At 36.3% G+C, this 22206-nt stretch overlaps 1 protein-coding gene and 1 long non-coding RNA gene across 3 annotated transcripts in view; both read right to left on the bottom strand.

Moving 5' to 3' along the window:
• Positions 1 to 291: 291 nt before the first annotated feature.
• LOC128218766 (uncharacterized) lies at positions 292 to 5224 on the bottom strand. Of its 2 annotated transcripts, none has more exons than XR_008258452.1 (4): positions 5139 to 5224; positions 3422 to 3740; positions 3007 to 3159; positions 292 to 2648 (listed from the first exon to the last, which is right to left on the bottom strand). It is a non-coding gene; the product is annotated as an uncharacterized LOC128218766 (long non-coding RNA). The 2 variants fall into 2 exon arrangements; XR_008258453.1 differs by having other exon boundaries at positions 292 to 2645.
• A 3780-nt stretch (positions 5225 to 9004) lies between these two features.
• Positions 9005 to 22206, bottom strand: part of LOC128203193 (alanine racemase-like) — a 29480-nt gene continuing 16278 nt past the window's right edge. The window contains exons 2-9 of the mRNA XM_052904499.1: positions 19415 to 19576; positions 19096 to 19196; positions 12346 to 12504; positions 12028 to 12149; positions 11018 to 11127; positions 10508 to 10637; positions 9524 to 9621; positions 9005 to 9292 (exon numbers count right to left, since the gene is read on the bottom strand). Of these exons, the coding sequence (XP_052760459.1) occupies positions 9054 to 9292; positions 9524 to 9621; positions 10508 to 10637; positions 11018 to 11127; positions 12028 to 12149; positions 12346 to 12504; positions 19096 to 19196; positions 19415 to 19576 (1121 nt within the window). The 3' untranslated portion in view covers positions 9005 to 9053. The remainder of the gene's footprint in view (positions 9293 to 9523; positions 9622 to 10507; positions 10638 to 11017; positions 11128 to 12027; positions 12150 to 12345; positions 12505 to 19095; positions 19197 to 19414; positions 19577 to 22206) is intronic.

Below are 22206 nucleotides of genomic sequence, written 5' to 3'. Positions count from 1 at the left end.
AAATAAGAATCACAATTATGTTTCTGTATTATTTTTAAACTTTTTTTTAATTGACATTTTGAATATTAAATATAATTCATAATTATTGATGGAAGCTCTGCCTGACAAAAGGGCACAGTGGGAAATAGTAATACATCATCAAGGAGTAGGAAAATGGAAGCAGGCCTAGCTTAAGCATGGCAATGTTAAAAAAATGGGTAACAACTAATAGGCTATGGCAACAACTTTTTTGGCTTTGGTAAGAAGGAAACAACAAAACATGAACACTGAAGTGCATACGGATATAAATTTTATTGATAGGTTGTAAATGTTTTTTAAGAATCTCAAAGGAAAAATGTAAAACAAAATAGATTTAAACAATAAAATGTTGAATATTATTCATAAATGGCAACTAATATAAGAGTATAGCTATTGGAGGTTCTTCATTAGCTGTAGCAGTTAAAATGCTGACAGTGGTGTATGCATATGATGTTGTTATCGTAGCTGGTTAAATTTACATATCAACAGTCAACCACACCTGTCATAGACCAATGCCTAAACACCAGCAGTTCAATTTCAGAAAAATAAGAACAAGGTATATGAAAAGGAACATTCTCTTTTGTGCGTTTTTATAGTTGGTCTATGATTTAATAAAAGTCATAATGCAGTATTTTATTTCATAATCTGAATAGGTCTGAAATTGAGCCAATTAACATTACATATAAAGTATGTCTTTATTTCTCCATAATTATCAATATTATACCAGGGTTTATTGGATCAATTGGGGATGAACCAAAAGTACCAATATCAGCAAGTTCAATTTTTCCTTAAAACAAGACTGAACTTATGAATAAGGGCTAGTATGAGGTCAAAAATGCAATATTTTAAATGAAAAAAATAATATTTTATCCCTGTCTCAGATGTGTGTAATGTATACACTAAAGAATAGCATGTGGGGTCCTGTGATTTTTACAAGACACACTCAGAAGCTATTTTTTTTAAATAACTGGGATTTACTCGGTTCAAAAACTCAATTAAAATTAAAATGTACACTAAGATATAAATTCCATTAAAGTTTTGGACAGGTTTTTTTTTCATCTTGCAATGGTATCATCTGGTGTCAAGTCCCTTGAAATGTATTTCAACCATGCCTGAATGACAGAAGTGCAAGGTAAAGCTCTAGGAAATAATGGTGTAAGATGAAGGCTATATCAAAGGATGGATTTCTTTTAAAAGAATTGAAAAATAGTTTACCATTACAATTAACCAGCCTGTAGTGTTAAATGAACCTATAATGAACTACTTTGGCGAAATGATAATGTACAGGATATTTGGCTTATCAAAATAACCCCTGTTCTAATAGCAACAACATAAAACCATCACACATACTATTAAATCTGAGGCAAAGTAAAAGTAATGCAATTCGTAGAAGATGCCGCAGCTGACAATTATCAAATAACATGAAGAGTATATCCATTATCACACTCTTTTGAGCAGCATTTGTCATTATTTACAATTGAACAAGAAGACATGTACATAAAATGAGATTAGCAATGAATCATTGAGTGAAGTTATAATGTGAAAACAATGAATCTAAATGATACACATGAAAACACGATAACATTGTAGCAGAAAAACCTGCAATGAGTGAAAATGATTATAATATGTCAAACATCATTTATTTATAGGTTAAGCAGTGCATTTGGTTGGAGGGAAATCTTATTTTTTTAAAGGCTGTAAACTGCAAAAAGGTTTGTTCAAAAATAATTTCATAGCCGTTGAGGAATGTTTGGACTATGTTTCCATAAGGGCATTAGTTTATTGTTATTTTAAATAATTGTCAATTTGGAAGACATTTCTAGGCAGCCATAACGTAGAGCCTGTTTTTTAACAGTGATCAGACTTCAAACTTAGAAAGAAATGTTAATGAAAAATATAAAGACAATTGAAAGCAGAAATGTCAAAAGGCTTAATGCTGAGTTGTTATAGGAAATTAGACATTTACTGCCTTGTATATAATGAAGTGTACTAACTATATGATATAAAAATGATCATAGACAACAGTGGTAGAAATAAATAAAAACAAATTAATCTAGAGTATCTGTTAGTGGCACTGGTATAGCAACATAAATATAAGTATGTGAACATCAATACAGAGTGAAAAATCGCATCTTAATAAAATCATAGTCAACTTCAAGTACAATATCTATGCATAGAGCACTGATAAGACACAAGTAATAAATGCAATAAATTTGGCAATGTCTGTACATACTGGTGATCTCAAGTTGCAGCAGAATTTATAACACAGGAGTTTATCATTCTTCATTTATCACTGAAGATAGCATGATTGCCTTTCAGACCTTTCTAGTAATGTTTGAATATGAAGAAATGGTAGTTGAAGTAGTATACTGTTCAAGCTGATGGTCCAGGTACATAGATAGTTTGTGTTAATGAAGGAAGTTGGTGTACTTTCAATCGTTTCAGTTACATGTTATCTTGACAAATTGGTGGCATTAAAACTGAATTGTTTAAAATAAAAGTGAAGACTTCCTTCTGCTGCCAGTAGGAAGCAAAATCAGCTAGGTGGAAACAGTCAGCATTGTGTCATCTGAAACTCCACCATCCAATCCTCTCTTGGCCTCTTTCAAAAAGGTAGCTCAGATTTTCTGCTAATGTTCACATATGCTAATTATAAATTCAAACCTTAAATACTTTAAAATACCAAATCAACAAACATATTTTAATCAATAAATAAGAAATACAGCTGGAATTAGAGACAAAATAAAGAATGAATTGTATTTGGAAACAAGTGTTGTTTTTTTCTTTAATTATGGGCATTTGTCATGATGTATCATCTAGACAAACATTAAGCTGAATGAAACAAAAATGAAAAAAAGTTTTCAAACAGCATTGATGCTTGTTGTTTTAAGTATGATCTGACAAAAGATCATAGGCTTTTGGACCAAATGAATGACACTCAGCTGAAAGTTTTTAGATATCTAATGGTTATTCTAAAATTATATTCACCTGCATAATCAGTACATTGTTCGTTGTGGTAGTTCTAGTGAATGGTTTGTAGGTGTTGGCAACAACATCAGTAAAGCATAACATCAGTATGTCTCCTGGCCAGACATCTTTCTCCACAGCTTTGAGCCTAATGGTCACAACCTCATTGCGTTCCTTAACAAGAAGAAAAAGATTAATAAACTCAGTGATTTGCATTAACAGAGAAACACAAAAAAACATGTACTAGCACTACACAAAAGCAAAGTTATATACATGTAACTGGTGGCTGTGTCAGTGTGAAAGAGATTAGGGCAAACTTAGAAACTGATATATCAGCAAGTTGATAGTTAGATATTTTTCAGTAGTTAAATTTGTATTTTGAAGGTAAAATGGATTGAAAAAATTGTATGATACTAGTATATGAAAGATTCCATACCTGGATTATTTAGCTGGAAACTGACATCCTTGTTATCCTAAAGGAAGATAGTGGCAGCCCCTGCATGTTAACAAAACAGCACCGGATGCATTTGCTGTTCATGCACAACCAAACCGCTATTACATTAAGTGGAATTTCTTGTTCCTAGTCTGCCAAATACTGTATGTGGATGGTAAAGAGCACTTTTGACCTGCTTAATTTGGTAAGAGATGTAATTCCATCATGGAATGCCATCTGACCTCCTGTGGTACACCACATTCCCACAGGCAAAACTAGGGTATGGCCCGCTTTTTTCAAAGGCTTCATTGATGGAATTCATCTGCAAATACATATGTTTCATTTTAAAATGGCGACGTCTGTTTTATCAATTGATCAGCTTAATGATTTTTTTTATATGGAAATTAAAGAATCAGGTTCATTTGTAGTGCGTCAATACTGTGCTACAGATGTTGGAAATTTTTTAAAACAACTCAAATCAATAATTCAAAATATAATTCAAAATGATAAAGTAACGGTTGAATTAATAGTGTTGCTATACAGTGATAAATGTTGAGACCAGGGCCAGTATTCTGTATTGATCTTAGTCTTATCCTTGTCATCGAAATAAGACTTTAGGATGAATAAGCCTGAATTCTTATACTATTGCATGGAATCATATTTTTGAACTAGCCGTGCTATATAAAATTCAAAATTTGAGCAAGCCTGGAAGTCATTTTACCAGTGCAGGGCTTGTGGGCTGCTGCTATTTTTGACCACTGGCCTCACTTATAATAATCTTCAATCAAAGTTGCTTAATAAATACAGCCCCAGGGCTTTACATAGTCATTGATACACATAAACATCTAACTCTGTTTTGCACAATATCAATTTTGATAAGAAGAAAATATTGCTCTATTTATTAGTCATGTTTAAAGGAGGAACTTTCAATGTCAGGGGTGTTAAATATTCATACAGACTTCTTAATATGGTATTGTGTAAACACCTAGTTATTATATTAATCAGGCAGGTGCATTGTTGCCTTTGTGAGCACTTTGTCAGTCAAAGAAGCATAGTTGGTAACTTACTGTCAGTCATATTATAGCATTTAACTAAAATTTAGTCAACTTTCAGTACAAGATACAATGGTATGTGATCAGAGTAGTATGATTCTAAAGTGCCGTAAGATCTTAAACAAGTTGAATCCAAGTTTGTGTATATATGGTATTAATCAGTTGTAACTGAATCTATTAACTGGCGTAGATTGAAATTGGTCTGAAATAAGTGTGCAATAGAAGCCCTTTCATTTTGATCATAATTGAAATCTCCCAATAAAGCGATCTTGACCTGTAATAGCTTTTTTGAGTTCTTGGAAAAGAACTGAATTATTTGAAGTTGTTGCTTCCTTTGGTAAACAATAAACAAAACAAATGAATAAATTGTTTCTGAGCTGTGTAATGGCACACTCGATACCTGCAACACCATGATTTTTTAGCATTTGCAATAAAAACAGTTAACGCACAAATCAAACCTAAATTAACTGTAATAGTTACGCAGTCTATTGAGTAACCCTACCTATGCTTTAACCTACTTTCTACGTCTATTTTTAGACTTGGATGTTAATAAACAAACAACGACTATATTGCACAGTTTTGTTTAAATGCAGTTGAATACAGACCGACAGGCTATACAAAGCTGATGCACAATAATTTCACGTTTAGATGGCAATAATAATACTCACTTTACACATAGACGTTGAAGTCAGTCGCTTGCATAGTCCTTGTTTTGTTCTGTATGACTGTAAATCTTCGTGACAGCGTGTGAAGGACTCCTGTCAAAAGGAAGAATTTTAACTGAACGAAAATAATAACAGCAACAAAATTTCGAATTTCCTACAAATTAAGATATTTATAGCTTATTAACTGACCGAAATAATTTTTCAACTGTATGTGCTTATACATATCATTTTCAAAATATCAGAACAAGATACCAAAATCAGCAAAATTCAAGATAAAGAACATTTAAATTCGTTTGAAAATTCTATTGTAAGTAGTCACTCACCGAAACTTGCCGGCCGATGATTGGAAAAAGCTTGGAACGATGTGTATTCATACATCATTTGAAACATTTCAATCAAATTCCTAGAATCGCATAGTTAGGTACTTGTTTGCAAATTATGTATGAAAGTCAATTATCCTGACGCGCTAGCCGCGTCTATATCCCACTTGTTGTTTTCCTAGCCAAGAATGACAGATCCCAGCGCTAAGTATTATCGAATGGCAAGAGAACGGAGAGATACTAAAAGGCTGACATAAGGGCTGAACAATAGATATAGAGGAAAAGGCTGACCAAAAAAAACTGAATAAAAATATTTTGATATATATTTTTAAAGTTTTATGGGTTGCCGAGTTTTGAAATTTATTTAATGTACGTGGTGTGGCCTAGATACTTCTATATCTACAAATGATAAAAAAATCATCTATCTTAAATTAAACGCTTTTATAAATTATACAAATATTTATAATAAATCAGTTATAATACATTGAATATTACAAGGAAATCAAAATAACCCATTAAAATTAATTCAATTTCCATTTTCCTGGTCAGCGTTTTCCCTCTTCATTTATATGGTCAGCTCTCGGGTCAGCCTTTTAGCACAAGAAAACGCGCACCTGCTAAGATAGTTCCAAAATGGCGATGTTTTGTTGAAAGAAGCTGATCTGAATAAGTTTTTCATGAAACACTAGTGTCATAAGAGAAAGGTATAACCTACCAACAATTCATGTGTAACCATTGTGTTTTTATTTAACAATGCACTCTTAAATATTGTGGAATTACAGTCGAAGAATTTACAATATGAATCACCCGCCTTTGGGCGCTGTGCTTCAATGTCCAAGATTAAGCTAAACCTGTATTTCACCAGTCATTTTGCATTAAAAAATTGCGAGACGAGGAGGAATGTGGAAAAATTCATACACAAAAGGTCGATATGAGACGCGAAGTCTGTTAGTATTCTGAGCAATGCGATAAACGCTACACTTGAACCCTGTGTTTCTTAAACCAACGAAAGGTAGGCGCGCAAATATGAAACAAGAAAAACTGTGATACAAAGTATCACAGCGGGCCCACAAACAGTTCTACCATGTAAATATTTTGAAGTTGATAATGGCCGATGTCGAGTCATCGCAAGTATAAAATTAAGTATTCTGTTGAAAATTATTGTAAAATGATTATACCGCGAAAACATAGGGCAGCGTTAAGTAAATTTAGATGCGGGGTAGCCCGTATTCGCCGGCATACATGATCTCCGTTCACCGTATGTGTGTACAGCTGTCAATGTTTACCGTATGTGTGTACATTGGTCCCCGTTCACCGTATGTGTGTTTATTGGTACCCATTCATCGTGTGCTCAGCAACTGTGTAAGTTATTTTTTTAAAAAACAACAACACGTGTCAAGGATAATGAAGGTGCCTTGGCTGGAATGTTTGACAAATTCCCATCGATATTTCGAAAGTTATGACTGAGACAAAAAGTAATGTTATGAAATAAATATTGTGGCACATTGGCCATGTGTGACCTTGACCTTCAAAGTTGGAGAACACATTTGATGCAACAAAAACCTTCCCATTGTGTTCTATAACTTTGTACAGTTCGATTAAATTCCATTGACGTTTAAGAAATTATGGCTGAGACAAATGTATTGCTATGGCTGAGATTCAAATATTACTATGAAATACAAATTGTGGAACATTGACCTCCAAGTGTGATCTTGACATTTGAGATGAGAGCACGAGTTATATGCGCGACTCACTTCCCGTGGTATAATTATGTCTGATTGTCTATTATTGGAGTTCATTAGGTTAAAGGGCATGGTTCTGAAGACAGTATACAAACTTTGTATGCACGATGTTAATTTTCATTAACCCTTTTGATTTTTGTTAAGCTTAAAAGTCGATGTCCCGGTGACCTACTAAAAGTCGGCTCAACATACATGTATATACAAAGCGATTGATCTTAAAAGTTAATATAAATTATTTGAATGACCAATCATTTACCCCTATTGACTTAAGGGCAATATGTCAAAGGTCGAGATCTTTGTTTTTTATAAATAGCGGTTTCCACTAATGGCCCAACTCTTACTGTCTTGAAACTTGGTAGCAATACAGGTCATGGCCAATAGATGAACCTTATTGGTGGTAATTAATGGTTATATTATGGTTATATTGTTATCCGCTCACTATATACAAACATATAAAGTAGCGTGGAATATCTTTTAAAAAGATAAACGGCGTAATTGGATGGTTTGCAGTTCGTCAAATAGAACAACACTCATAACACCACAGCAGAAATTAACAGATTGGCAGAAATATGTGTTATGATAGTCCTATTTTGACCCGTGTGCTGTGATCTTTTGGACAAGTCCACGTTTAGATTCCTTAATAGATTACGTGCGTCATTTTTGAGGGATCTTTTCAGTGTTACCGTATACTATATATATAGAGGATATTTGTTTATTTCAGTGTAAGATCATATTTTATTTCACGAGCAAATGTTCGACCATTCAGCTTCAAGATCAAGACAACGTTTGATAAACGGGATAATCGGTAATAAACGGTAAGTTGTTAATTTCCAAATTTTCTTTGAATTTTACACATTTTGCAAACATTTCTGGTTCAAAGTGAAGTGTTCTGTTATGATCAAAGGGTTTTAAAAGTAGTTCTGAAAGTTGATATTTTCACTCCTTATTTTGCAGTGAAAATATCAAATTGATATTTTCACTGTTGTTATTTCACTGATAAAACCCCATATTTCATCGAAAAGCATGACAGAAATCTTGTTATTGGTGGGGTATATAGTGCAGTAGGTGATGTGTAGGGCTTTGATGCGTAAGGTTGCGAGTTCGCATCCGTTGAGGGTAACATTTGTATTGTTAATGTTTGTGGTCTTTTCTATGCTTTTCATTAGTTCAATTCAGTTCATAACAAATGATTTTATTCAAAATACGTTTTTCTGTCTATTTTATTTTCTTATGTTTATTTGTCCATGGTCATCCATTTGTACAGTATAGCAATATATTTCACATTTTTTTCTTATAAATGATTAAGTAATATTATTTTTTAAATAACGTACGTTCTTCGGTCGCGACATTTTAGCACTTATGACTTTTACTACAATTGATCTAATATATTTGATGAAAACGAACTCTTAAGATTGCAAGACTCCCATGTCTCCATTAATGTATTAAAAGTAAGAACTTAAAAAATGGAAACAAAAACTGCTTAATGGCTAAACACTTTACCATTGTAAGCAAATTATACATTTAATTAACCCAATTTATATTTCTGTTAATAACAAACAATTTGAAGGTAAAGATACGTCAGGAGTTATAAATAGAAACATAACGATTGAAAGTGTCTCTACCAGTGAATATGAACATAAAATAATGATAATAATAATAATAATAACTAATAATAATAATAATAATAATAATAATAATAATAATAACTAATAATAATAATAATAATAATAATAATAATAATAATAATAATAATAACTAATAATAATAATAATAATAATAATAATAATGATAATAGTGACAACGGATATCAAAATATGAAATACATGTATTTATGTAAAAGTGGTATTTTGTAAATTCTATTTGACGAATGCTTGTATTTTCCCCCGGCTGATATACACTCTGGGCAGCCGAGTGTTCAAACTGACGCACACCTCACTCGTAGACGTGCCGACCAGGGCGGCGAGGGCGGCGGCAGACGTCCGTGGATCATAGTCGTCCGACAGCACGCAGAAAAGGCGCGCGTCATCTGCACTTTCCGGCACTTTCACCAAAACAGCATCCATAGAAACACGTCCTACTATTTTGCATTCGGTCCCTACAAAGAATCATTGTTTTAATATAAAATCTGAAAACATTGTGAACCGTTCTTAAAAGCAATACTATATGTATTGATATCATTACATAATAATGAAAAGCTAAAGGAGAGAGGCGATATCATTTACTTTTAGCTATCTCCTCAATCCTTACAGTGGTATATGTATAAATGTATTTTCATGAAATGAACAGATCTTAATTAAACTTTTAAGAGTCGCTATTATGTCCCTACTGTCCACTGTGAAGACGCTGCCGCCTGTCATGGACCTGGAGAACCCGTCCCCGTAGCCCAGCTGTAGCACCGCCACCCGTTTGTCGTTCTCCTGACATCTGAAAAGGAAATGTCGTTGAATCGACTCGATTTATTTAAACTTGATTTGGACAATAATTTATTTCTAATAAAAAAATGCAAACCTACTTGTCGATCAGTTTAACCAACGGCAATGAAAGGCTAGTACTTGCAGAAGTGTGTACCCAGTACCGGAAACCGAGAGCGTTTAAGAACCAAGTGGTCTGTTCGCAAAAAAGCTATGGTATCGCTCCCGGACGTCCTTGTATCTCTTTCTGTTTTTTTAATCTAATATCTGCATTTGACTGAGAATTAAAGTCCCTCAGCGGCTATCTCATTTCATTTGTGTAATTTAAAGACAATTTGAGTCGAGATGACGTCACAGTTGGGTAAAGCAGGGAACCAATGGGAGATGGCCATTCGGAACTCCTCGGCCATTTTTTTCAAAAACAACCTCGGATGTATGCCGGTACATCTGTTGAAGTAGTCCGTATTTTTTTGAATAAAATCATTAATTAAATGTAGTGTTTAAGAGTTGTATTCATTGCTCTCAGTTTAAATTGATTGCCAGTGAAGTGTATTATTGCAAACATAATTACGATTCCCAAGAGTTAAGTCATAAATTTTAACTACTAAATAAGATTACTACGCGATCTATTTGCAGCGGACTTAAACGTACCACTTTTTAAGTGTGTAAACCGTCCATATACATCCGAGGTTGTTTTTGAAAAAATGGCCGAGGAGTTCCGAATGGGAGATGGCAGACTTTATTTACTCAAACGGCGACAGTATAGGTGTTTTGTTGATGTGCAATGTTAATTCATTGAATTGACTGGCAAAATATGTTGAAACTTGATTCAAAATTACTTATGTGATTTAGAGCGGTGCAAAAGTCACGATTATTCAAGGATTAAACATTAGTTTTACACATATCCGCGGTTGTATCCAACGGCCTGGTCCTTGTGTAGTTGCAGAACACGGACGGCCCGGCAGTGCACGCTGAGCGCCGGTTGGAGCCCCGCTGCCTCGCTCTTATTAAAACTTACAATGCTTGAGTCTGTAAGAAATCAGGGTACAAATAGTTGTTAAATCCGCAATCACGGAACGCCGTATTGTTGAAGCGATGCTAGTACGTCGTACAAAATAGTCACAAGAAACTTGGTTTAAAGTGGGGTATAGGAAACAAGAAAGATTAGCTCAATGAGCTATTTTCCGTCGTGAATAACGAACATTCATAACATAATAAAACACAACAATGAACTGGTCAACTGTCTTATTATATATAACAGACAATAATTAAAAGTAAGATAGACTAGAACACTATACAATCATAACAACAACTAGTTTTCCCGTATGTACGGCAAGTCAGAGTTTTATTTGATAGCGAAACACTTGAGATGTTTGTTGTGTTGCTTCCAAGCCGTCACGTGTTCCTACCTATCGGAAGTCCATACACGGCCACGCCGACACGCACGTAGTCCAGATCCGTTCCCACGCCGCGGAACACAGCGCACGAGTTCGCTGCGTGCACGCGAATGCCAATGTCCCTGGAAATATAGCAAGGCTTGCGTCGAGGAATGCACAATTACACTGAGACGGATTAGAAACAAATTTGCTGAAGGAAAAAAAACGCCAATAAGACTGAAAATAACATTCAAACTGCACCATCGGAAAACATACTTTTACAAAGCTGACTTGTAAACTACGGATACATATAGCATTCGGCATGAGGCACTAGGATCTTCATTTAATGTAGATTAACAGAATGGTTCGAACGGTGGTCCCCGATGGAAGTCAAGTCGAGCCCGATATAGGGGCAAGCCATAATGAGTCGAACGGAGGTCCCCGATATAGCAAGCCAGAATGGGTCGAACGGGGGGTCCCCGATATAGGGTCCAGCCAGAAAGAGTTGAACGGGGGTCCCCGATATAGGGTCCAGCCAAAATGAGACGAACAGGGGTCCCCGATGGAAGTCAAGTCGAGCCCGATATAGGGGCAAGCCATAATGAGTCGAACGGAGGTCCCCGATAAAGCAAGCCAGAATGGGTCGAACGGGGGGTCCCCGATATAGGGTCCAGCCAGAAAGAGTTGAACGGGGGTCCCCGATATAGGGTCTAGCCAGAATGAGTCGAACGGGGGTCCCCGTTATAGTGTCCAGCCAGAATGAGTCGAACGGGGGTCCCCGATAAAGGGTCCAGAAAGAGTGAGTCGAACGGTCCAGCCAGAATGATTCGAACGCGGGTCCCCGATATAGGGTCCAGCCAGAATGAGTCGAACGGGGGTCCCCGATATAGGGTCAAGCAAGAATGGGTCGAACGGGGGTCCCCGACGGTTGATTAAGCCAGAATGAGTCGAACGGGGGTCCCCGATGGTAGGTCAAGTCAGAATGAGTCAAAGGAGGGTCCCCGATGGTAGGTCAAGTCAATAATGGATTATTTTGAAAGTACCTGTAAGGTTTTGTGACTCGGAGAAACGATTGTAACTGGCGGTTTGTCAGGTCCAGCTCCACCCGTGAATCCACAAAGTGGGTCATCAGGCTGTGGACCCGTATACAATGGCTTTTGCAAAACTACCCAAATAGAAACGATAACCTTAGTACTACTTATTGGGTTCAAATTACTGGATAAAGGGTGTTAACTTCTATGCAATTTAGCTGTACATGTATATTGAAATATATTAAAATTCGAACTATAAGAGCGTTACACAGTACTATAATGCAAGTAAAAATATGAACGTTCATTGATATATAACTCCTCGGCCATTACCTCCATAATACCAGCCAGCTGATCCACGTGACAGCCACTGACGGCCATCCCCGTGTCCACTTGAATGATGACAGGTAGTGACTCGCTCGGTGCTGGTAGATTTGCTAACCTCGTGGACACATCATTGGAGTCTAATGCGCCATTTGCAACGACATTGTTCTGTAATGATTTGTTATACACAATACACGTATGTCTTCTGGAAAATACTACATGTAAAAGTAACTTATCGTGTACCTTTGATTAACAAATTTATTTATCCTTTAAGTGGCCTTCCCCCAGAGACACCATTTCCTATTGTGTCCGTCTACAAGTCATGTTCAAAGCCTTAGACTCATTGTTATTACACCAGTGCTCTACTGCTCGTAAGATGAGCTATGGAAAATCCCCGGGCGCCAGGATTTATAACGTAGATTACAGAATGATCCCTCTCGTCGCTACCGGTATGTGTAGCCTGGGTTACCTGTGTTTTGTATGTTAGCTGGTTTAGGTAAACAACTAACTCCAGTTAGAAGACAACATTTTATTAGTTCTTAACAGCATGGATGCTACAAGCAGAGTGAATACATGTATGAATGGTCAAGTGTATTCTGAGCAGAGAGACTGCTATTGGCTAGTGGGCGATACACCTTTACTACAGTGGGTTGGGCTTATCAGTAATTGGCAGCTAGTCCAATTATGTAACATCTCTCTTTCTTTGAAGTAGGGTTCTCACAGTCAGTACTGGAGTTCACAGCTTGTAGTAATTTGCTAAGTTCCTATGTCAATAAATGCACAGCTTGACTTATCCATTTTATGACTGCATAGTTTATATTACATGTCTTGTGGTTTTCTGCTAATGTAAGAACACTCTCTATTATATCTAAAATCTAACAAGAATTAAACATATAAACATGAAAAAGTAGTTCCTGAAAACATTATTTACATAGTCAATACAGCATGTATTTACAATGAAAGTTTCTGAGGCATTTTGACATTCCGACCCGATCTCGTTGTATAATAAACCCTATCATCAGATGTCTGACAATGGCTATCTGAAATGGTCTGTGCTTGTGAGTTGACAGGTATTTCAACTGAAGGGGAATTAAATGTTTCCTCTGATACTTGTGGCTGTACTGTATTACCTAGAGAAGATGACTTTTCTGTAGCAGGACAAGGTATTGGGCTAGGATTTAGATCAGAGGTGGATGGATTTGACTGATAAGATTGACCATTGGTGGGAAAAAGTTTCTCATTAGTTTTTAAAAGATGTTGCCTGTTTCTTCTGTATAATCCTTCGTTCTCTGTTTTGACAACATATGACCTATTGTTAACCGTTTTTTCTACTACAGCAGGTAACCAACATTTTCCTTGCCTTACCCTTACACTTTCACCTATTTCAAGAGATCGGAGTGGCTTAGCAGACTGGTCATGATAAAACTTTGACTTTTGTTTGGAAATATGCATTTTGTCTTTAACAGTCTGCATATCATGTACTCGTGGCTTAAGCTGTTTGTCTACTAATGGCAGTGTTGACCTTAACTGTCTGCTCATTAAGAGCTGTGCAGGGGATTGACCACATTGTAATGGGGCATTGCGATACTCTAACAGTGCTAGGTATGGGTCATTTCCTGCCTGTTTTGTTTTTGTGAACAGAGACTTAATTGTCTTGACGGTAATTTCAGCAAGTCCATTACCCGAGGAGTGACCTGGGGAAGATGTTATGTGTTTGAAATCGTACTGTTCTGCAAATTTGTTGAACTCTAAAGAGTCATAGCATGGTCCATTATCAGATCGTAAAACTTCTGGGATGCCGTGACGGCTGAAGTAACCTTTCAATTTATCAATCACTGTGACTGACCTTGAGTTTGGGAGCATGCTAACCTCAAAATATCTGCTGTATGCATCTACCAGCAAGACATAATCAGAATTGTTCCAGTGGAACAGATCTGTGGCACAGATTTGCCATGGTCTATCGGGCACTTTGCTAGGTTGCAGGGGTTCCTTTTGATTTGAACACCTGTGTTCTAGGCAAATTGGGCAATTTAGCACTAGTGATTTTATCTCTGAAGACATATTTGGCCAAAACAGAACCTCGCGTGCGCGTTGTGTGCATTTTTCTACACCAAAGTGACCTTCATGAATCTTTTCCAACATTAAGGGTCTGATTTCCTTGTAAATAAGGATTTTGTTTCCTTTCAGTATAATGCCATCAACTACTGACAATTCATCCCTAAAGTTCCAAAATTCAAGAAGCGTGCTGGGGCATTGTGGTCTGTCATTTGACCATCCTTCAAGAATAACCTTTGCAAGTAATTGCATTTGAGAATCTGACTCTGTGGCAGTCCTTATCAGCTCCATTTTCTGATCACTTACAGGTAAATTTGACATGACAGCGTGTACATGCACGTCTAAACCTTCTGCAATTTCTGGGTATGTGTCAGGTAAATATTTGCGAGACAGCGTGTCTGCTAGAGGAATTTGTTTACCTGGGACAAATATCAATTCTACATCGTATTTCTGCAACTGTAACAGCAAACGTTGCAAACGTGGGGGTGCACAATGCAAGCCTTTTTTCCAAATTGCCAACAGTGGTTTATGATCGCTCTGACATTTGATTCGTTTACCATATACGTACTGGTGAAACCTTTTGCAACCAAAGAAAATGGCATATAGCTCTTTCGTTATCTGAGCATAGTTAACCTCTGTTTTAGTGAGAGATTTCGAAGCAAAACTGACTGGTTTCTCATCTTGCATGAGAACTGCAGCAAGGCCATATTTGGAAGCATCAACCTGTAGAGTTATTTCCTTTTTGGGGTCAAAGTAAGCTAATACAGGACCTGGACTCTGAGTTATGACATTTTTGACTTTCTGAAATGCTTCCTGTTGGGGCATATCCCATACAAATTCTACATCCTTAGAAAGTAGTTGCCTTAAGGGCAGTGTGATTTCAGAGAGTTTGGGTGCAAACCTTTGAAGGTATGTGACCATTCCCAAAACAGTTTGTAGTTCTGATTTTGAATTTGGTGGTGGCATGTCCTGTATGGCCTTGACTTTTGCAGGATCCATTTTTAGTCCCTCAGAGCTGAGAATGTGACCAAAGAAGGGGATTTCGCTCTTGCCTATATCGGTCTTATCTGCATTAAGTTTTATACCCATTTCACGACATCTCGTCATGAGCATGTCAAAATTGCGGTCGTGATCTGCATGATCCTTACCAAAAACGACAATATCGTCAACAATTGTCCTAACACCTGGCAAATTTTCAAGACAATGGTCCATATCTTGGAACAAATCATTTGCGTTATTCAGGCCAAATGGTAACCGCAAGAAACGATACCTGCCAAAGGGGCTGTTGAATGTTGTCAGGTATGAAGCCTTTTCTGTGAGCTTAATTGACCAATAACCACTGCGAGCATCAAGCTTTGAGAAAATGGTTGCATTTGACAACTCTGGCAATATGTCATCAAGCGTCTTGTTTGGATAGTGTGGTCTTTTGATTGCGTCATTGAGGTCTTTTGGATCTAAGCATATCCTTAAAGAACCGTTTGCTTTTTCTACAGTGACCAAACTGTTTACCCAGTCTGTAGGTTCAGTGACTTTGCAAGTGACATTTAGATGTTCCATGCGATCAAGTTCTACCTTGAGTTTGTCTTTAATTGCGACAGGGACTTTGCGAGGTGGGTGAACTACAGGTAAGACGTTTTCATGCAAGTGAATTTCACATTCACCTGGCAACTGACCAATACCTTCGAAAACGTCTGCGTATTTCGAGAGGACTTTATCCTTTGTGAGAGGTGTGTGATTTACATTATCTTTGCTTGGGGTACTAGAATTCATTGCAAGTACAAGATTTATCAGATTCATTCTCAAACATGTCTGTAAGCCTAATATGGGGCTTGAACCTGATTTAACTATCTAAAACTCTTCATTGTAAGTTTGACCATTGTACTTACAAGGTATGGTTATGTAACCTTCCACGCATAGTGGTTTGCCATCATAAGCAGTGAGGCGTTTCTGAGCTTGTCGTAATGGACCCTTTAAGCTTAGTTTCAAGTACAGTGACTTTGGGAGGACATTAACTTGCGCACCTGTGTCAATTTTCATGTCTATTATGGATGTGCCTACTTTTACTTTGGCAAATGCTTGGTTTGACAATGAGTCATGTTCAATGCTATTTACAAAGAAATCATTCTGAGAGTAACAATCGAGATCAGATCTTATATCAAAATTGTTTACCTCATTGACCTTCTTGCTGTCATTGTCCTTCTTGCGACACATTTTTGCGAAGTGGTTCAGTCTATTGCAGTAAAGACACACTTTTCCCTTGGCAGGGCAGTAGTCTTTCCTTTGGTGTTTGTTACCACAATTGTCACATATTTGAATGTTAGTCCTTGCACTTTGTCCATATTTGGAACTCCGGGCTTCACTATGTCCATATTTGGAGTTCTGGGCTTCAGGCTGTCTGTGGAACGTCTCCCTCTGTGGCGGCTTGGTCCTGCCTGGTTTCCGACTCCCGACTGCATTTACAAATTGTCCATTTGCAGTGATATCCTTCACTTGGGACTGGCTGAGCTCATGGGTGCGAGCTAGGTCTATACACTTTGTCAGTGTGAGCTCTGATCCTTCATTGATTAGCTTTTCACGGATTTCGTTTGATTTAATCCCAAATACAATGTGATCTCGGATCATCTCGTCTTGAATCCCGACTGGGTAACCACAGTCCTTTATAAGAATTTTCAGCTGCGTGACGAACGACTCGAATGGTTCTCCATCTTCCTGTGCGCGTGACTTAAACTTGTAACGGCTGAAGATGTGATTTGACTTCGGGGCACAGTAGCTCTCAAATCCGTCATAGTAATTCTTAAGTGTCTTGTTGTCATCGTCACTTAAGTTCCATGTGGAGAAAATTTGTCTTCCTTTTTCTCCAACCCATAGCATTAAGTAATTGCACTGGGCTTCCTCAGACTTTTTGTTTAGAGGTCCTCCAAACATAAAGTTTGCGTGCTCCTTGAACTTTCTAAAAGCACTTGGCAAGTCCTTTGACTCCCAATCCATTCTAGGATTGTTTTGTGAATCCATCTTCTTAAAATGGCATAAAACACAAAGACAATTGTCCACAGAATGTAGTGAACTTCGTTAATCCGAATTATACGTCATTGTCACTTTTCTTCTGACACCATGTTTTGTATGTTAGCTGGTTTAGGTAAACAACTAACTCCAGTTAGAAGACAACATTTTATTAGTTCTTAACAGCATGGATGCTACAAGCAGAGTGAATACATGTATGAATGGTCAAGTGTATTCTGAGCAGAGAGACTGCTATTGGCTAGTGGGCGATACACCTTTACTACAGTGGGTTGGGCTTATCAGTAATTGGCAGCTAGTCCAATTATGTAACAACCTGCCCTTACCATTTCATTATCGGTACACTTGTTGTGCGGAGTACGCTGGGTACCAGACAACCGGTATGTGACGATGTAAACAAACTCATTTCTTGACAAAATAGTTTTACCGCGTAAATTTAAAGTAAAGTTCCACGCTGTCATCATGGCTAAACATCAAATCCATACATAGTAGTGTTGTGTCGATGATCGAGTATAATCGACAATCGATCGGAAAGGCGACAATCGATAGTGAAATTTGATCAGTCGATTATAGAAACAAGGGCCGTAACCGCTACCGACTACCAGTAAAAAATGTCACTTAAATATGTTTGGTGTCTGGTTAATGCTAGTTTATGTTTAAATGTTAAGGTGGTTGTATGTTAAATTATCTAGTCATATTCTTATCAAGTCAGTAAGTCACTACATAACATTATTGCAAATTTTCTTTGTAATTTGACTGCTAAAATATTGGTTTCCATCTTCTCATGTTTGTGGTTTTAAAGTGATTTTTAAAACATGTTACCGTTTACTTCTAACCATGTAAGAATTTAGTTTTTTTTCAGATTTCTGAAAGAAAAAGTTTTTTGTTGTTTTTTTAAAAACATATAGAATATTCAACTGCTTGTAGTACTTGTTACTGACTGATTATTAAAAATGAAATCGATATCTTTCTTTTGTTCAAAGAAATGTTTAAGGTAACATTGGTGCTTAAAACTGGTGCATGTACTGTATCTGTATGCCTTAAATATGATGATCAAAGATATTTTACTAATGATTAAATCGATTAATAATCGACCATTGATCGGTTTCATAAACCGATTATCGATAGTATTTTTTTTCTGTCCGATTCCCAACACTAATACAAAGTCTTGCAATTTAGTCACGTACACTTCCAAATCGAAAAAAAAATACATCTGAAAACCTGCACCTAGAATACCCAAAAGAAGTTCTTGTAGCCATGCGCATGCAACGGCTATATATAAATATCGATGTGTAAAATAGTCCAACGACTTTCCCAATGTCTCCTTAATTATTCAGCGGTTTACTTACCACATGACTTTGGTATAATATATTTCTTTACCATTACTTACTATTTTGTAGCAAGATATACTGTACATAGCTTTTTAATCAACAAAACAGCATATAACTTTGATCAACAGCTACCGTTATGAAGTACTCTGCTTATTCGTATTATTCCACCATTACAGCAGAAAGAAAGTATTAACTCCAATACATATATTTTATCCGCACGTTCGAAAGCAGAATTTGATTACATTTTAGTGGTTTTGCTTTGTTTGAATCTATTGTGAAATGAAAACAAATTAATTCAAACGATGACCGAGCATTCAAATTAGAGTGAGGCTGATTGACTTTGCTCGCACCTTACCTCACGCTGCTGGTTCCATATCTCCAGGGTGGCTATGTCCGAGATACACGTTATAAGCCTGTGTTGGATCAGTGTTGAAATTTCATACCCCGTTATATTACCTGAAAATGCAATTCGCGACTCTTCCAAAAAAGGTTAGGTAATTCATCCATTGAACACGTTTTCTCGCACAAGAGCATTATACCATAGCGAACAATTGGGTTACTGACGTATTACGTATTTCGTCAATTCAGGGACCTCCCTCGTCCACATTCTTCAAATGACGTAAGTATAAGTTTGCTGTTATTCGAATAGTTAACAAATGCTAAGCAATACCTACCCAGTACGATGATGTCACTCTTGATGCCACTCTCACACAGCTCTTTTCCCTCAGTTACCGTGGCGACGGAAAAACACGTGACCTTTGCGTACTGCTCGAGGAATCTAGCCACGTGGAGAAGCCCATGCCCGTAGGCGTTGCCCTTCACTACCGCGATAATCTCTGACAAGCAGAACAGAAAGAATATAAATGAAATATATGACCAAGATAAATATACGTCAAGGACCAAACTTATACTGAGTATAAGATAAAAAAAATGATCTCATATTCTAAATAATGGATTGGATGATGGAATTGGCACATTATTAATGTTTCAAACTCGACTACAACAGAAATTGGTCTGTGATAAAAAGTGGAAGCTGTAATTATATGTTCATATCTTGTAATCAGCAAGTGAACCCTTTAACATATAATATTTGGGTCACAACTAGCTGACACTATCGGTCAGAGATGATACAAATTCTTTGATACAATTGTATACATTAAATTGTAGTGCTATCTGATTTCTCTAAACCGCTTCCATACTGGTATTTATTCTATGTTTAGGTTATATGTTCACTTTATTAAAACTATATATATAGTTGAGTATTGAAGTTTCTCATGACAAACCTATCCTATTTCCATGCTAGTATCTAACTTATATGCGGGTTGATATTCTTTTTAAACTCGGGCTACGTGTTTTGATTTTTTATATAAATGCTTACGAATATTGTGTGACGCTAGAACGGTGTATATTTATAAAAGAATCCGCTCAATGGATTATTTTAAATAATAAAGCATTGTTGAAATGCATCTTGATGTATATCAACTGGCCCTCGTCCAACCAATTAATCATATGACTAAGTTTGATATTGTATGTTTCGAACTGTTTTTTGGCGGCTAGGCCGCTTTTGTAATGACAACATGGAGCAGGCTGTTAACGCCGCAGAATTCATGATGAGTCATCGCAGAATGTCAGATCGAGGTCAAGTAATTCTCAAACCCATGAAGGCAGTGTACATGCATTATGGATGATCTTGTTTATTTTTATCGGCAGTGTTTTCTATCAATGAGTGTTGAATGATCTTTTTATTCTATTTTCAAATTCAAAGCAGTAGTTCGGTACCAATTAAAATGAATATTTCACTCCGCGCCATTATCAAAAGCCGATTAATTTCCTTAGGAAAAGTGAATTATGAATCGGCCCGAAAAAGAGTCTCCAAATTATACATTGTCAGAGCATCCACCGTTCAAGCGTTATTTGTGAAATGATGTTCGAATTTTAAACAATACGACAATTTGAACACCAACTGTTGCTAAAATGACATGTATGACCGATATTTAAGTTTCCAAAATGTTCAGATCTTCTTGCAGCCGACTTAATCTTCGTAAATAGAATCAAGGTCCCAGTCTAAACTGTGACGTCAGCTTTATCATGCACCATGAAGAAAACGGCAGCCATGTTGGATATACGGAGAAAGAAAACAAACATGCATTTAAAATGATAACCAGCCTAATAAAATGATAACATATTAGTAACAAGAAAAAGGTTGATGTATAGCATCAAGTCGGCGCAATGAAATTAGAAGAAAAACGTGCATGCAGATAACCAAAAATGGTTATTATTTCAATGATAGTATTTGTTTTTATGTTGGGTGTACATAAGCTTGAAGGACATTATGGTTAATATTATAATATTGTTACAATAGTTTAAGCCCGGAATTATAGATATTCTGGGTTTTTTCCCAAGCTAAACCTCCGGTTAAAACTAACTCATAACAAAAATATACATACGTTTCTTCGGAAAAAATACGGTCTAGTACATAGAATTCAATAAAATGAAATTCACCTTTTATCTGTACCGGCATGTTATGTGAATTCCTTGCTTTATATTTTGTATAATTTTTTGTAACACATTTCACTCATATGAGTATATAGAACGGGGATAAAAATAATATACATCAAGAGGGAATTATCTAGAGTTCATTCTTTCGAATGACATTTTCAAAACAAACAATTAAGCTCAAGGTTAATTTTTCAAAACTCGGCATTTTTGCCGTCACCAAGGGAGATTACTGCGTAGGAGGTTTACAAACATAACGGATATTGTAATAGTACCGTGTAACCTTCATCTATTCATATCAATCGGAACACCTCGGCCTGTATATATCTCGGAGATGGCCGAGTTGTTATGATTGAGTTGGTATTTAAAATCAAACTTTTCAAAATGATAAGCAGGGCTATTGTAATTTAAGGTTTCATTATCAATTGAAGAGTAAAGTTTTATAAAACATACAAAAACTTCATATTTTATCACTAAACTATTGAAAGCATTGTTCTGCAATTTATGAACTAGTCCCTAAGTTGGAATATTTCTAAAGTAATATCAAATATAGTCGGCGCCCTTCTGGGCGAAATGTATGAAAGCTTGAAATATGTAAAGTGTAGTTACAAGAACACATTTCTTACAATTGCCCAATCATTTTAAATTTATCGGAAATATTTGTATTTTCATAAATATTCCATGCTAACTGAAGGCTTTTTCTGAAACCATTTACTGTTGGAATACACTTTTTTTTCTTTTTCACAGAAAAATAAATTTCTTATATTCTAATAAAAGTATATCATATTTAAAGTTATTATTCCCAGAACCTAACAATACAAACATACTGTTATTGACAATACTTGAGTCATAAGTATTCAACTTTTGTATTATATCCTGCAATTTTATTACAATCCCAAAATAGATGCTCTCCAAGAGTTTTTCCATGGCATTCACAAAAGGAGCAATTATCATTTTCAACCAGCTTTTT

Source organism: Mya arenaria, chromosome 2, assembly GCF_026914265.1.
Source record: "Mya arenaria isolate MELC-2E11 chromosome 2, ASM2691426v1".
NCBI lineage: Eukaryota > Metazoa > Mollusca > Bivalvia > Myida > Myidae > Mya > Mya arenaria.
Note: the sequence above shows the minus strand (reverse complement) of the source record. Positions and strands in the feature narration are given on the sequence as shown.